The sequence below is a fragment of the Mobula hypostoma genome, chromosome 3 (assembly GCF_963921235.1).
Source record: "Mobula hypostoma chromosome 3, sMobHyp1.1, whole genome shotgun sequence".
NCBI classification, from domain to species: Eukaryota; Metazoa; Chordata; class Chondrichthyes; order Myliobatiformes; family Myliobatidae; genus Mobula; species Mobula hypostoma.
Genome location: NC_086099.1, coordinates 6,994,995 through 7,012,287, shown reverse-complemented (window position 1 = coordinate 7,012,287; position 17,293 = coordinate 6,994,995). Strand labels below are relative to the sequence as shown.

The following is a 17,293-nucleotide window of genomic DNA, read 5'->3' as shown; positions in this document are numbered from 1 at the left end:
ACTGACAAGACCACATAATTATAACATATAGTTACAGCAGTACAAAGCAATACCATAATTTGATAAAGAGCAGATCATGGGCACAGTAAAAAAAAAAGTCTCAAAGTTCTGATCGACTCCCGATAGTCCCCGATAGTAGGCGGCAAAAGGGAGAAACTCTCCCTGCCATAAACCTCCAGGCACTGACAACTGCCGATGCATTGGAAGCACCCCACCACAGCCGACTTTGAGTCCGTCCGAAAACTTCGAGCCTCCGACCAGCCCTTTGACACCGAGCACCATCTCTGCCGAGCACTTCGACCCTGCCCCGGCCGCCGAGCAACAAGCAAAGCCGAGGACTCGGGGCCTTCCCCTCCGGAGATTCTGGACCACACAGTAGCATCAGCAGCGAAGAAGGCATTTCAGAAGTTTCACCAGATGTTCTTCCATGCTCTTACATCTGTCTCCATCAAACCAGGATTGTGCACGGCACCCTACTTGACAGATTACAGATATCATTCACCGGAGTGGCCGCGCAAGCTGTGTTGTGCCGCCATCTTCTCCTCCTCCCTCTCTTTAGTCTGTTTAGACAATAGTTTGTTGTCTATTGCACAATGGTTCTTTGTCCATCTTGTGTGTGTGGTACGTTGTACTTCTTTGCTCTGCTGTGAATGCTCACAAGCAAAATGAATCTCAGGGTATATGACATGTATACGTTGATAAAAAGTTTACTTTGAAATTTGACGTGGACAAATCACGCAAAGGTTCGGGATGCTCTCAGATTTATAAATTACATAAGAGTGCAATTGATTTCTCATAATCTTGGCATCAATAGGCTAAATATACCACGTGACGCCTGTGACTGAATAAATGTACCTTGATCCAAATGAACAACAGGACAGGCTCGGCCTGCCTTAGAGTAATTGTGAGTATTCGTGCAATAGGGTGGGGCAAAAGAGAAGGGAACTTGCCTCATCGTGAAGAGAATCAGAATCGTGTTTAATAGCACGGGCATATATCATGAAATTTGTTTTGAGGCAGCAGTACACTGCCATCCATAATAATGGAAAAGCTACAAGTTACAATAAGAAAATATGTATAAAAGTAAATTAGTCGTGCAAAAAAGAGAACAATAAAAAAGAAATACATAATAAGGTAATGTAAATGGGGTTGTTGTCCATTTCCATTCAGAAATCTTTGGGGGGGGGGGAGGAAGAAGCTCTTCCTAAAATGCTGAGTGCGTTTCTTCAGGCTCCAAGTTTTGGGGTCTTTGGTGATGTACCAAGTCTTGGAGTCTTTGGTGAGATACCAAGTCTTGGAGTCTTTGGTGAGATACCAAGACTCCTCAAACTCGTAATGAAGTATAGCCATTCATGTGCCATCTTTGTAAGTACATCAATATGTTGGGACCAGGATAGATCTTCAGAGATGTTGACACCCAGGTCCTTGAAACTGCTCATTCTTTCCTCTGCTGATCCCTCGAAGGATTGGTGTTCATTCCCTCGACTTCCCCTTCCTGAAGTCCACAACCAGTTCCTTGGTTGATATTCCATACCACCGGTGTCAACGTAAGCATTGCTACTAGATGGTCAATGCTGAAGCTGTCAAGCACACCGTAAGAGTCTTCTCCCTGCTGTCATTGGGAAGGAGGTACGGGAGGCTTGCGTACCACATCACTGGGATCAGGAGCAATTATTATCCCTCAACCATCAGGCTCCTCAACCAGCTGGAATAGCTTTAACCACTTCAACACTGAACTGATTCCACAACCTAGAGACTCACTTTCAAGACTCCGCAACTCATGTTCTCAGTATTCTTTATTTTTCCTATTTATTTATGTACTGATGTATTTATTTGTGTATTTGTTTATTTCTCTATCTGTTTATTTATTTATCTATGTATGTAGTGTATTGGCAGATTTGATGGGCCAAGTGACCCGATTGTGTTCCTATGTCTAATGGTCTTCATGGAGTCATAAGCACTACAACACAGAAACAAGTTATTCTGCCCGTCTAATTCATGCCGAATTATTATGCTGCTTTGTCTCATCAACCTGCACCTGGAACTTAGCCCTCTATATGCCTCCCGTCCATGTACCTATCCAGATTTCTCTTAACCGTTATAGTGAACCCCCATCCACTACTTTCACTGGCAGTTCATTTGCAGAGTTTGTCTTTTTGCAGATTGGTTGTTTGATAGTCTTTGTGTGTAGTTTTTCACTGATTCTATTGTATTTTTCTGTTCCACTGTGAACGCCTGCAAGAAAATAAACATCAGGGGAGTATTTACTGACACAGAGGTCCTGGATAATACATTTACTTTGAAATTCGAAAGTTGTCAGTCCTCAGCTAGTCCCTTACCAACAACCTGTCATTTCCCAGCCTAGAACTTATTGTCCACAGCTCACGGTCTGCCAGAATCAACACACGTGAAGGGACTTTGTCTGGATTCACGAGAGTGACCCTGAAAATGAAGTTACTCATTAACTGTAAGTATGAAGGTGTTCCTGCATTTCAAATCTCCAACTCCAAGGGACACAGGTGCCTTTAGGACAGAGATGCCAAGTTCAAAGTAAATTTATTATCAAAGCAAGTAAATATCACCATATGCAATCCTGAGATTTGTTGTCTTGCAGGCATTCGTGGGAAAATAAAGAAATAAACCAAATAGATGAATTTAGAATTCAGCAGAAATCCTGGCACTAAAAGCACAGATTCAGAATCAGGTTGATTATCACTGACAAGTTCAAAGATACAAAGTACATTTATTATCGAAGTATGCATGCAGTACATACTCCTGGGAATTATCCTCCCACAGACAGCTACAAATCAAAGAAAAGCATGGAACCAATTCAAAGAAAATAATCAAACGCCCACCATGCAAATAAAACAAGTTGCAGAAATGGCAAAATAAAACCCCCCAAAAAAACACAGAATATAAAACCACAAATCATTAAACGAGTCCAGGCATATTCCATTCAGTTTAATCGAGAAACATAGAAAACCTACAGCACAATACAGGCCCTTCGGCCCACAAAGCTGTGCCGAACATGTCCTTACCTTAGAACTACCTAGGCTTACCCATAGCCCTCTATTTTTCTGAGCTCCATGAACCTATCCAGGAGTCTCTTAAAAGAACCTATCATATCCGCCTCCACCAGTATTGCCGGCAGCCCATTCCGCACACTCACCACACTCTGCGTAAAAAAAAACGTACACCTAACATCTCCTCTGTACGTACTTCCATGCACCTTAAAATTGTGCCCTCTCACGTTAGCCATTTCATCCCTGGGAAAAAGCCTCTGATTATCCGCACAACCAATTCCTCTCAACATCTTATACACCTCTATCAGGTCACCTCTCACCCTCTGTCGCTCCGAGGAAAAAAGGCCGAGTTTAGTCAACCAAATCTCATAAGGCATGCTTCCCAATTCAGGCAACATCCTTGTAAATCTCCTCTGCACCCTTTCTATGGTTTCCACATCCTTCCTGTAGTGAGGTGACCAGAACTGAGCACAGTACTCCAACTGGGGTCTGACCGAGGTCCTATATAGCTGCAAGATTACCTCTCGGCTCCTAAACTCAATCCCATAATTGATGAAGGCCAATGCACCGTATGCCTTCTTAACTACAGAGTCAACCTGCGCAGCAGCTATGAGTGTCCTATGGACTTGGACCCCAAGATCCCTCTGATCCTCCACACTGCCAAGAGTCTTACCATTTAATACTATATTCTGCCTTCATTTTTGACCTACCAAAATGAACCACTTCACCCTTATCTGGGTTGAACTCCATCTGCCACTTCTCAGCCCAGTTTTGCATTCTATCAATATCCCACTGTAACCTCTGACAGCCCTCCACACTATCCACAACACACCCCCAGCCTTTGTGTCATCAGCAAATTTACTAACCCATCCCTCCACTTCCTCATCCAGAACAGATCCCCGAGGCACACAATTGGTCACCGACCTCCATGCAGAATATGACCAGTCTACAACCACTCTTTCCCTTCTATGAGCAAGCCATTTTTGGATCCACAAAGCAAAGTCCCCTTGGATCCTATGCCTTCTTACTTTCTGCATGGGGTAAGCCTGTATAGGGTATCTTATCAAATGCCTTACTCAAATCCATATACACTACATCTCCTGCTCTACCTTCATCAATGTGTTTAGTCACATCCTCAAAAAATTCATTCAGGCTTGTAAGATATAACCTACCTTTTCACAAAGCCATGCTGACTATTCCTCATCATATTATGCCTCTGCAAATGTTCATAAATCCTGCCTCTCAGGATCTTCTCCATCAGCTTACCAACCTCTGAAGTAAGATTCACTGGTCTATAATTTCCTGGGCTATCTCTACTCCCTTTCTTGAATAAGAGAACAACATCCACTGCAAGTCATCCCTACAATTACCAAGATCCTTTTTCCGTAGTGAGTACTACTTCCTCTGCTATCTCCTCCGGTTCCATACACACTTTCCCACTGTCACACTTGATTGGTCTTATTCTGTCACGTCTTACCCTCTTGCTCTTCACATACTTGTAGAATGCCTTGGGGTTTTCCTTAATCCTGCCTGCCAAGGCCTTCTCATGGCCCTTTCTGGCTCTCCTAATTTCATTCTTAAACTCCTTCCTGCTAGCCTTATAATCTTCTAGATCTCTATCACCACCTAGTTTTTTGAACCTTTCATAAGCTCTTCTTTTCTTCTTGACTAGATTTACAACAGCCTTTGTACACCTGTACCCTACCATTCTTTCCCTGTCTCATTGAAATGTACCTATGCAGAACCCTACGCAAATATCCCCTGAACATTTGCCACATTTCCTCCGTACATTTCCCTGAGAACATCTGTTCCCAATTTATGCTTCCAAGTTCCTGCCTGATAGCTTCATATTTCCCCTTGCTCCAATTAAACGCTTTCCTAAACTGTCTGTTCCTACCGCTCTCCACAGCTGTGGTAAAATCTTTAACTTCAGGCCTCCGAGCCTGTCCGCCCCAATCAAAATCGCAGAAAATGGCAATAAGATCGGAGCAATTGGATACACATCATCCTGTGAACTGCAGACCACAAACTGTGTCAATTAAACCTTGCCCAAGACCCAGAACTCCAGCACCATCCTCCGGCCGCGAGTGAAAGGAAGAGAAAGAGAGAGCGTTCGAATGCAGGGACCTTCTTCTGGAAGCAGCGGACAAGAGGGAGAAAGTGTCATGTAATTTGTTGTTTTGTGGCAGCAGTACTGTGCAATACGTAAATATTATAATAAGTTACAATGAAAAATAATTAGTGGGAAAGAGGAATAGTGAGCTGGAGTTCACAGACCGTTCAGAATCTGATGGTGGCAGAGAAGAAGCTGTTGCTGAATCATGGAGTCTGTCTCTTCAGGCTCCTGTACCTTCTCTCCGATGGAGGTAAAGAGAAGAGGGAAAGTCACAGATGATGAGGGTCCTTGCAGATTAGGGGTTACCAACTTGGGGTTCACAGACCCCTCGGTTAATGGTAGGGATCCATGGCATAAAAAGATCGGGGACCCCTGTTATCGATGGATGCTGCTTTCTTGAGACACTGCCTTTTGAAGATGTCCTCAATGGCGAGGAAGGTTGTGTCCGTGAAGGAGCGAGCTGAGTTTCAGAATTCAGAATCAGGTTTATTATCACTGGCATGTGTCATGAAAATTGTTCTCTTAGCAGCAGCAGTTTAATGCAATGCATAATATAGAAGAAAAATAATAATAAATTAGGAAATCAATTACAATATATGTATATTGAGTAGATTAAAAATCATGCAAAAACAGAAATAATGTACATTAAAAAAGTGAGGTAGTGTTCTCAATGTCCATTTAAGAATTGGATGACAGAGGGGAAGAAGCTGTTCCTGAATGGCTGAATGTGTACCTTCAGGATTCTGTACCTCCTCCCTGATGGTAACAGTGATAAAAGGGCGGGCCCTGGGTGCTGGAGATCCTTAATAATGGACGCTGCCTTTCTGAGACACTGCTCCTTGAAGATGTCCTGGGTACTTTGTAGGATAGTGCCCAAGATGAAGCTGACTAAATTTACAACCCTCTGCAGCTTCTTTCAGTCCTGTGCAGTAGCCCCCCATACCAGACAGTGATGCAGCCTGTCAGAATGCTCTCCACAGTACATCTATACAAGTTTTTGAGTGTATTTGTTGACATGCCAAATCTCTTCAAACTCCTAATGAAGTATAGTCACTATCTTGCCTTCTTTATAACTACATCGATATGTTGGGACCAGGTTAGGTCCTCAGAGACCTTGACACCCAGGAACTTGAAACTGCTCACTCTCTCCACTTCTGATCCCTCTATGAGGATTGGTATGTGTTCCTTCATCTTACCCTTCCTGAAGTCCACAATCAGCTCTTTCATCTTACTGATATTGAGTGCCAGGTTGTTGCTGCGACACCACTCCACTAGTTAGTATATCGTGCTCCTGCACGTCCTTTCGTCTCCATCTGAGATTCTACCAAGAATTTTTGTATCAACAGAAAATTAATAGATGGTGTTTGAGTTATGCCGAGTCATGTGTATATAGAGAGTAGAGCAGTGGGCTAAGCACACACCCCTGAGGTGCACCAATGTTGATTGTCAGTGAGGAGATATTATCACCAATTCGCACAGATTGTGGTCTTCTGGTTAGGAAGTCGAAGATCCAATTGCAGAGGGAGGTACAGAGGCCCAGGTTCTGTAACTTCTCAGTCAGGATTGTGGGAAGGATGGTATTAAATACTGAGCTATAGTTGATGAACAGCATCCTGACATTGGTGTTTGTATTGTCCAGGTGGTCTAAGGCCCTGTGGAGAGCCATTGAGATTGCGTCTGCCGTTGACCTATTTGTGACGACAGGCAAATTGCAATGGGTCCAGGTCCTTGCTGAGGCAGGAGCTCAGTCTAGTCATCACCAACCTCTCAGAGCATCTCATCACTGTAGATGTGAGTGCTACTCGGTGATAGTCATTAAGGCAGTTCCCATTATTCTTCTTGGACACTGGTATAATTATTGCCTTTTTGAAGCAAGTGGGAACTTCCGCCCATAGCAGTGAGAGGTTGAAAATGTCCCTGAATACTCCCGCTAGTTAGCTGACACAGGTTTTCAGAGCCTTACCAGGTACTCCATCGGGACCTTCCGTCTTGCGAGGTTTCACTCTCTTTAAAGACAGCCTAACATCGGCCTCCGAGACAGAGATCACAGGGTCATCAGGTGCAGCAGAGATCTGCTGGGCCCTCTGCAACCCTCTGCAGCTTCTTTCGATTGGATTGAACCAAGCAACGGCAAGAACATAGATTCAGTAACTTGCCAGCAAGCACTGGCATTTAACACACACACAATGCTGGAGGATCTCGACGGGCCAGGCAGCATCTATGGAAAAGAGGGAACAGTTGATGTTTCGGGCCGAAAGCCATTGATGTATGAGCTTTGCAGCATTATGTAGGATGTAAAATGCTCAGACACCCAACTTGACTTGGAGCATAGAACTCTACAGCGCAGAAACTGGCCCTTTGGCCCACAATGTTGTCCTGAACCAATTTAATTAATAATCAATATCAACTTCAACATAACAGCCCAATTATGCCTTTTGCAATCCTTGAGGGGAAAATTAGTTGATGACATTATGCTTTAAATAGTGCAAAAATAATATCCTCTGTCAATAATTAGCAGGCAGACGTGTACTTCACACACATGATCTCTGAGCCAAGTTTCTGGGAGCTCTTCATGAAAATTGAATTGAGCTCCAATTTAGCAGCCTAGATGACCTAAATGTCACAGATTTTTTGCTTTCACTCCTAACTTGATAAATGTTTGGTATCTGCAGATGAAATTAAACGTACTTGCAGTGTCCACAATGGGACTTACTTTGATAGTTTCTGTTGGCTAGAAGGACTTGGTTGTTAAAATTTTTCTTTCATTTAATTTTGGAGCTTAAAGCACTGAAGGCAAAAACAAATTACTGGATAAAAACTTCACTCTCTCAAGGTGATTGTTGCTTGTGTCTGAAATCCCAAGTTGTGTCCACTTAAAATTGCATAGGAGCGCAGTTGTTAGGATAACGCTAATGTAGTGCCTGTGACCCAGGTTTGACTCCTGCCATTGTCTGTAAGGAGTTTAGAAATGTATAAAACCTACAGCACAATACAGGCCCTTCGGCCCACAAAGTTGTGCTGAACATGTCCCTACCTTAGAAATTACTAGGCTTACCCATAGCCCCCTATTTTACTAAGCTCCATGTACCTGTCCAGGAGTCTATTAAAAGACGCTGTCGTATCCGCCTCCACCACCGTTGCAGGAAACCCATTCCACGCACTCACCACTCTTTGCTTAAAAACCCTACACCTGACGTCTCCTCTGTACCTACTACCCAGCACCTTAAACCTGTGTCCTCTTGTGGCAACCATTTCAGCCCTGGGAAAAAGCCTCTGACTACCCACACGATCAATGCCTCTCATCATCTTATACACCTCTATCAGGTCACCTCTCATCCTCCATCGCTCCAAGGAGAAAAGGCCGAGTTCGCTCAACCTTGTTTCCATAAGTCATGTTCCCCAATCCAGGCAACATCCTAGTAAATCTCCTCTGCACCCTTTCTATGGATTCCACATCCTTCCTGTAGTGAGGCGACCAGAACTGAGCACAGTTCTCCAAGTGGGGTCTGACCAGGGTCCTATGTAGCTGCAACATTACCTCTTGGCTCCTAAACTCAATCCCATGGTTGATGAAGGCCAATGCACCGTATGCCTTCTTAACCACACAGTCAACCTGTACAGCTGCTTTGAGTGTCCTATGGACTCGGATCCCAAGATCCCTCTGATCCTCCACACTGCCAATAGTCTTGCCATTAATACTATATTCTGCTATCATAATTGACCTACCAAAATGAACCACCTCACACTTATCTGGGTTGAACTCCATCTGCCACTTTTCAGGCCAGTTTGTATGTTCTCCCTGTGACCGCGGAATTCCTCTGCGTGCTGTAGTTTCCTTCTACAGTCCAAGGACGTACAGGTTAGTTGGTTAATTGGTCACGTAGCTGTAACTGGGAGGCGCAGGCTCCTTGGGCTGGAAGGGCCTGTTACTGTGCTGTGGTTCTAAATAAAAATAAAATTAAAAATAAATATAGTTTGGCTCATCACAGCCACCCCAGATTTGCACAGATTCATAAAGAGATCCAGCAGATGCTGGAAATGTTGAACAATACACACAAAATGCTGAGGAACTCAGCAGGTCAGGCAGCATTGGTGGAGGGAGAGAAACAGTTAACAAAGCAAAGACCTTTCATCAGGACCGGGAAGAAGGGGGTGGGGAAGCCAGAATAAGAAGCTGGGGGCGGGGGGGAGGAGATGAAATAGAAGCTAACAGGTGATAGGTGAGACCAGGTGAGGGGGAAGGTGGATGGGTGGGGGAGGGGATAGGTAGAAGAGATAAGGGCTGAAGAAGAAGGAATCTGATAGGAGAGGTCCCATAGATTCATGAAGCATGGTTTTTGGACCATCTCACTGCCAGGCACCTATCTACACTAATCCTAGTTTATCTTCCCCACATGCTCATCACTTCAGACAGTCCAAATGAAGAGTCTCTGAAACATCAACAATACACTTTCCTCTATAGATGCTGACTGACCTGCTGAGATCCTCCAGCACCTCTTTTTCATGTTGTATTGGTATCTTCATGTGTCGAGGTCGAGAGGAAAGATTGTCTTCCACACTAGTACAACAGTTCCTATCGAGTTCTCTTAGTCATAGAGCACCACAGCACAGAACCAGCTCCTTCTCCCATCTGTCTATGCCAAACCATTATTCTGCCTAGTCCCGTCACCCTGCAGACCCATCCCATCCGCAGACCTATCCAAAATTCTCTTAAATGTTGAAATCGCATCCACCACTTCCACTGGAAGCTTGTTCCACACTTTCACCGGCTTCGGTCAAATCTCCTCTCATTCTCTATGCTTCATGAAGTAAACTATTCATCCTTTTTCTTTAACTGAACTCCTAGTGACATCCTTGTAAATTTCCTCTGTATCCTTTCTATCCTGTAGATAGGTGGCTAGAATTACACAAAATACTCCAAATTAGGACTCACCAACGCCTTATACAACTCCAACATAACATCCCAACTCCTGTACTCAGTACTTTGATTTATGAAAGCAAATGTGCCAAAAGCTTTCTTTATAACCCTGTTTACCTGTGATACCACTTTCAAAGAATTATGAACCTGTATTTCCTGAATCCCATGTTCTACCACACTCCTCAGTGCCCTACCCTGGTTGGTCCGCCCAAAGTGTAACATCTCACACTAGTCTGCATTAAATTTCACCTCTCATTTTTTCAACCCACTTTTCCATCTGGTCCAAATCTCGCTGCAAGCTCTTCTTCACTGTCCACTCCACCCCCCAGTCTTGGTGTTATTCACAGATCCAAGTATCACATTATCATCTCGATCATTGATACAGATGACAAACTTCAAAGGGCCCAGCACTGATACTTGTGTAACACCAGTAGGCACAGGCCTCCAGTCAAAGAGGCAACCATCTACGACCACTCACCAGCTTCTCTCAGCACACCACTCATCAAAGGTCTTCAGTCAAAAGAAAGAATTGTTTGTTTACTTTCAAGACCCATCTTATTGTAGTTAGTTTATTTTTTTCCCCCAATAAACGTAAGTGGGTCAGTTCTGCTTGACTGGACAGTAGAGCTCTGAAGTTGTCTGCTCTAAGTCAGTAACTGTTTAATGGAGATGCAAGAGTTTCAGCAGATGCTGGAAACCCAGAGCTACTCTCACAAAATGTGGGAGGAACTCAGCAGGTCAGGCAGCATCAATGGAGGGGAATAAACAGTCGACATTTTGGGCTGAGACCCTTCATCAGGACTGGAAAGGAAATGGAAAGATGCTGGAGCAAGGAGGTGGGCGGAGGGGATGAGCATGAATTTGCAGTGTTGGTTTTCCAAACTGACAGTGGTTTCATTATGACAGCAGAGTCTTGGCCCGAAACGCCGACTGTACCTCTTCCTACAGATGCTGCCTGGCCTGCTGCATTCACCAGCAACTTTTATGTGTGTTGCTTGAATTTCAAGCATCTGCAGATTTCCATGTGTTACCGTGGACTGACACCTCACATTATGTCGGGTAGCCTCCAACCTGATAGCATGAACATTGATTTTCTCCAACTACTGGTAATTTCTCTCTCCTCCCACTCTCTCCTTTTCCATTCCATATTCTTGCTCCCCTTTTCCTGCTGGTCTTCTCTGCACCTCCCTCTGGTGCCCCTCCTTTCTTTTATCCCATAGTTCACTCTCCTCTTTAATCAGATTCCTTTTTATTCACCCCTTCCAATTGTCACATTCCATCTTCTTACTTCATCTCCACTCCCCCGCTTCTTCTAACACCTTCTAGCTTCTCCTCCTCCTCCTCCTCCACTTTATTCTGGCTTCTGATCTGTTCTGTTCCTATAGTCACACCCTTTAATGTAACACATACAAATGTTGGTCAGGCAGTACCTATGGAGAGGAATAAGTAAGTTGATGTTTTGGGTCAAGACCCTGCACCAGGAAGAGTCAACTTATCTTTAGTTTCTGAAATAAAATATAGTGTACTTGGAACATAAACTTAGTGGCCACTTTATTCAGTACTTCCTGTACCTAATAAAGTGGCCACTAGGTGTTTGTTAGTGGTTTTCTGCTTCTGCAGCTCAACAAGGCACTTGAAGGTTTGATGTGTTGTGGGTTCAGAGATGCTCTTCTGCACACCACTTTTGTAATGAGTTATTTGAGTTACTGTCACCTTCCTGTCAGCTTGAACCAGTCTGGCCATTCTCCTCTGACCTCTCTCAGTAACAAGGTATTCACTTCCACAGAACTTACACTCGCTGAATGTTTTTTAAAAAATTTTTGCACCATTCTCTGTAAACTCCAGAGACAGTTGTGCGTGAACATCCCAGGAGATCAGCAGTTTCTGAGGTACTCAAACCACCCCGTCTGGCGCCAACAATCATTCCACAGTCAAAGTCATTTAGATCACATTTCTTCCCTATCCTGCTGTTTGGTCTGAACAGCAACTGAACTTGACCATGTCTGCATGCTTTAGTGCACTGAGATGTTACCACAAGAAAGATTGATTTGATATTTGCATTAACAGGCAGGTGTACTGGTGGTACAGTACCTACTGAGTGTATATCAAGATTTTTAGGTACACTCACTTGGTGAATCTTGCAAGGATGACTGGTTAATATTAGTTCAAAGTAAATTTATTATCAAAGTACATGTATGTCACCATATACAATCCTGAGATAAATTTTCTTGTGGGCATTCACAGTAAATACAAGAAAAACAATAGAATCAATGAAGGACTTGTACCCCAAAGGACAGACAACAACCAACGTGCAAAAGATGATAAACTGTGCCAAAACAAACAGAAAAATAATGTGAAATAATAATAAATAAATAAATATTGAGAACATGAGATGAAGAGCCTTTGAAAATGAGTCCATGGGTTGTGGGAGCAGTTCGGTGATGGGGTGCATGAAGATGTGTGAAGTTATCCCCTCTGGTTCAAGAGCCTGATGGTTGAGGGGTAATAACTTACTGAAAGTTCAAAGTACAAAGTAAATTTTATTATCAAAAATTTGAAGGGCATTTATTATCAAAGAATGTATAAATTATACAACTCTGAGGTCTGTTTGCTTACAGGCAGTCGCAAAGCAAGAAACTTGAAAGAATCCAATTAAAAAAAAGACCAACCCCCTGTGGCCACAGAGAAAGAGAAAAAAAACACAAAGCAAATCATGGAAACAATAGAAGCAAGCAACAACACAGCATTCCGAACCAAATTGGCTCCCTGGATCCAAATCCCGCAGCAGCCTGAAGTAGGCCCAGAGCCTCAGTATTCAGTTCATCATATTAGCAGGGCAAATCTCCACAGAGTTCACAGACACAAAGTACATATATATCACCATAGACAACTCCAAGTTTCATTTTCTTGTAGCCGTACTCAGCAAATCTATAGAATAGTAAATATAACAGGGTCAATGAAAGATCAACCATAGTGCAGAACACAACAAACTGTGCAAATGCAAATATAAATCAATAACAAGAACATGAGATAATGAGATCATTGGCTGTAGGAACATCTCAATGATGGGGCAAGTGAGTGTCGTAATCCCCTTTTATTCACGTTGGGGGGTAGTAACTGTTCTTGAACCTGGTGGTGTGGGTCCTGAGGCTCCTGTACCAGCTTCCTGATGGCAGCAGTGAGAAGAGAGCAGGACCTGGGTGGTGGGGATCCCTGATGATGGATGATGGGGTTTCAGTAGTTACATTCAGAGGATTGGTCACTTTTAGCAGTAACTTGCTTTCATCTCACACACAACGTAACAGAGTCTAATCCTGTTCATTATGGTGTGAAGAGAATGTATTCAATGTAACCTGATGCCTTCTATAGACACTAATAAGCTGAAATTTGATTTGCAGTATACAAAAGTTTGGATTCCGGACCCCGAGGATGTTTGGAAATCCGCAGAAATCACCAAGGACTACAGAGACGGTGATGAGGTTCTTCACTTGAAACTGGAAGATGAAACGGTCAGTATCTGTTTGGGAATGTGGGGAAAAGGGTCAATGTTGAACTCCTGCCTCACGTTGGGTCTGAGGTGACTTTAACCTGAGCTGCACCTAGAGGTTTGTCTTGAACCGCGGAGACACTGGAGTGGCCTTTCGAAAGGAGGGAGACTGAGGACAGATTCATCTGCCTAATTCTGCTCCTTTGTCTTATAGTCTCTACAGAGCCATTGTGCACTACAGCACGGGAAAAGTCCCTTCAGCCCATCTAGTCTGTGTCGATCTGGTCTTCTGCCTAATCTATTCTACCTGCATCCAGACCATAACCCTCCAAACCCCTTCCGTTCGTGTACCTATCACAAAGTCAACAAATTTCACGACAGATGCGGGAGATAATAAACCTGTTTCTGATTCTGATCAAAACTTCCCTCTTAAATGTTAGAATTGAACCCACATCCATCACTTCTGCTGGCAGCTCATTTCACATTTGCACCACTTCTGAGTGAAGAGGTTCCCCTTAAACATTTCACCTTTCACCCTGACTCCTAGCCTCACCCAAAATGAAAGGAAAAAAGCCTGCTTGCATTCACCCTATCTTGTTCATTCGTTCTTTATGAGCTGAGTCATTTGACATGGGCGGGCAGTCATGGTCTTTCCAACACCATGACTTTTCTTGGCAAATTTTTCTACAGCAGTGGTTTGCCATTGCCTTCTGGGCGGTGTCTTTACAAGACAAGTGACCCCAGCCATCATCAATACTCTTCAGAGGTTGTCTGCCTGACATTAGTGGTCGCGTAACCAGGACTTGTGATGTGTACCAGCTGCTCATATGGGCATCCACCACCTGCTCCCATGGCTTCACGTGACCCTGATTGAGGGACTAGGCAGGTGTTATACCTTGCCCCAGGGTGACCTGCAGGCTAGCGGACGGAAGGAGGGACTTGCACCTCCTTTGGTAAAGACGTATCTCCACCCTGGCACCCACTCACCATATCTCTCCCCCTTGTAATTTTTATCTACTTTTCCCTAAAACTCAGGAACCCAAGTCCTAGCAACATCCTTGTAAATTTTCTCTGCACCCTTTCAAGCTTATTGACATCTTTCCTGTAAGTAGGTGACCAGATTTCCACACAATACTCCGAATTTGACCTCACCAACATCTGGTACAATTTCAACATAACACCCTAACTCCTGTACTCAGTACCCTGATTTGTGAAGGCCTGTATCACAAAGGCTCTCTTTCTGACCTGAAAACATATCCTTTGTCTGCAGGTCTGAGGCTGAAGGCAGCTTGTGTTGGGGTTGGAGGACTGTGTCGGTGAAACGAGGGTTGTTTTGCTGTTGGTCTGTTGCTTGTTATGCTCTGTGTTGTTCTGCTGTACATTGTGGGTGTGATATGCTGGAATGTGTGGTGACCCTTGCCGTCTGCCCCAGCACATCCTTGGGTTTATTGAACACAAACAATGTGGTTCACTGTATGTTTTGGATCTTGAATCTTGTTTCAAGAATGTGGTTTCCAAAAGTTCCTTGTCCTAATAGTTATTTTTCTTTATATTCTGTCTACCATTTGTTTTAAAGATTGCAGGTTTTGGCAGCTATGGTTGTGATGAGACACCAATTGAAGGATTTGTTAGAGCAGGGTTGGGGGAGCTGGTTGTGGTGCAGGGGAAGGAACAGAAAAGGAGTCATATCTAAAACGACGTCAGCTTCCTTTTGATGTGTGTGAGTGTATTATTACCGAGGAGAACATCGAGTGATTACACTACAATGTGTTTGGAACGTAGAACAGAGACAGGCCCTTCAGCCCGCAATTAAATTAAATTAAATTAAATTAAAGCCGACCAATTAAATTAGTCATCAAATAACCAACCAGACTAATTTCTTCTTCCTACGCGATGTCCACATCCTTCCATTTTCTTCACATTCACATCTATCTAAAAGTCTGTAAAGCATCTGCCTCTACCACCACCCCAGGCAGTGCATTCCAGGCACCGACCACACTGTGTGTGTAAAAAAAACTTGCCCATCACATCTCCTTTGAAATTAACCCCCTCACCTTAAATCCATGCCCTCTGGTGTTAGACATTTAAACCACGGGAAGAAAATACTGGTAGGGCCTACTCCTGTTCTTATTCTGACTTCTGCCCACTTCCTTTCCTATCCTGATGAAGGGTCTCAGCCTTAAACATCAACCGATTATTGCTCTCCATCGATGCTGCCTGACCTGCTGAGTTCCTCCAGCATTTGTGTGTGTTGGTCTGTACTTCCAGCATCTTCAGAATCTCTAGTGATGAGGAAATCAGCAAGTCAGGCAGCATCCGTGGAGGAAAGTGAACAGTTAAAGTTTCAGGACCAGATGAAAGGCCTTGTCCCAAAATGGGTCTCTCCGTTTCCTTCCACAGATGCTGCCTGACTCACAGAGATCCTTCAGCAAGTCTGGTTTTCTCCCTCCCTCCGGATTTTTTTAACCAATTTCCCCCGGGATTAATAAAGTATGACTATACTATACTATACTATAGATTCCAGTGTCTGCCCTCTCTTGTGTCTCTATTGCTGTGTCCTGTTTCAGTCAAGACTGTGACCATTGCCAGACAGCTAATGACATGGGTTGTCGCGTTTGAAACGTCTGGCAGAAGCTGAACTGGATGACTTCCAGCGTGCCAGTGTGAAGCTGGAGAGGATTCTGTTATCTACTGTTTGACTCCAGAGCGATCATTGTTTATCCTTGTAGTTAGAACATAAAACATAGAAATCTACAACACATTACAGGCCCTTCGGCCCACAATGTTGTGCCAACCATGTAACCTACTCTAGAAACTGCCTAGGGTTACCCTACCGCATAGGCCAATTGTGTAATTGAAAATGTCATGAACTCTGACCTTGCCTCCTTCATTTTAACTTCTCCAAAACTCTTCTACCTGTGTGATTCTTCTTTTTTCCCGTTACATCACTGGTGTTTAGGGCAGCAATAAAGGTCCTCCATCTCTGGTGGCATTCATGGCTTCCTTCGTGTCAGTAGCGTCCTCTTGGTTTTCACTGCTGTCAGTCAAGCAAGTCCCATGTGGAGATTCAGGAATACCGTCACACACAGATATAGAAGGATTCTTTGTTGCTGTTTCCATAGCAATTTTGTTTGACCAGTCAGGGTTGTTAGCCCCGAATCTGGAGGACCAGTGGACCATGTTTAGCCTGGCCTCTACCCTTTGACCTGGTTGGCATGGGTGACCCTACCAAGAGTCAAGCACAAAGGCAGCATAGCTCTCTGGGTAATTGAGGCACGCAAGCCTCCAAACCAGGAAAAGGTTTGTGGTCCTCTTAGAGGGCCTGTGCATTTACTCTCTCAATATTCTCCAGCTACCCAGTGTCTTACTTGCATCCACAAAACGTTGGAGGAACTCAGCAGGTCATGGGGGCATCTATGGAGAGGAAACAGTGAAGGGTCTTGGCCTGATATGCTGACTTTTTATTCTTCTCCATAGATGTTGCCTGACTAGCTGAGTCCCTGAGTTTTGTGTGTGTAACCCAGTGGCTATAGAAGTAGGCGACTCAAGGGGTTGAAGTAGAAGAAATCCCCCCCCCCCGTCCTCTCTTATCAGATTCCTTCTTCTTCACCCCTTCTCTTCAATCACCTTCCAGTTTCTTCCTCATAACCCCTCCCCCACCCATCTACCTTCCCCTCGGCCTGGCTTCATCTATCAGCATCCAGCCTTTCCTCCTCCCCCTCTCCCCCACATTCTTATTTTGGCTTCTT

At 44.1% G+C, this 17,293-nt stretch overlaps 1 protein-coding gene across 2 annotated transcripts in view; it reads left to right on the top strand.

Annotated features, from left to right (window-relative positions):
• The window catches only part of LOC134343838 (unconventional myosin-Vb-like), a 293,220-nt gene that overhangs the window by 64,148 nt on the left and 211,779 nt on the right, over nucleotides 1-17,293 (top strand). For both annotated transcript variants that reach the window (XM_063042611.1, XM_063042610.1), the window contains exon 2: nucleotides 13,456-13,566. In XM_063042611.1, the coding sequence (XP_062898681.1) occupies nucleotides 13,456-13,566 (111 nt within the window). The remainder of the gene's footprint in view (nucleotides 1-13,455; nucleotides 13,567-17,293) is intronic.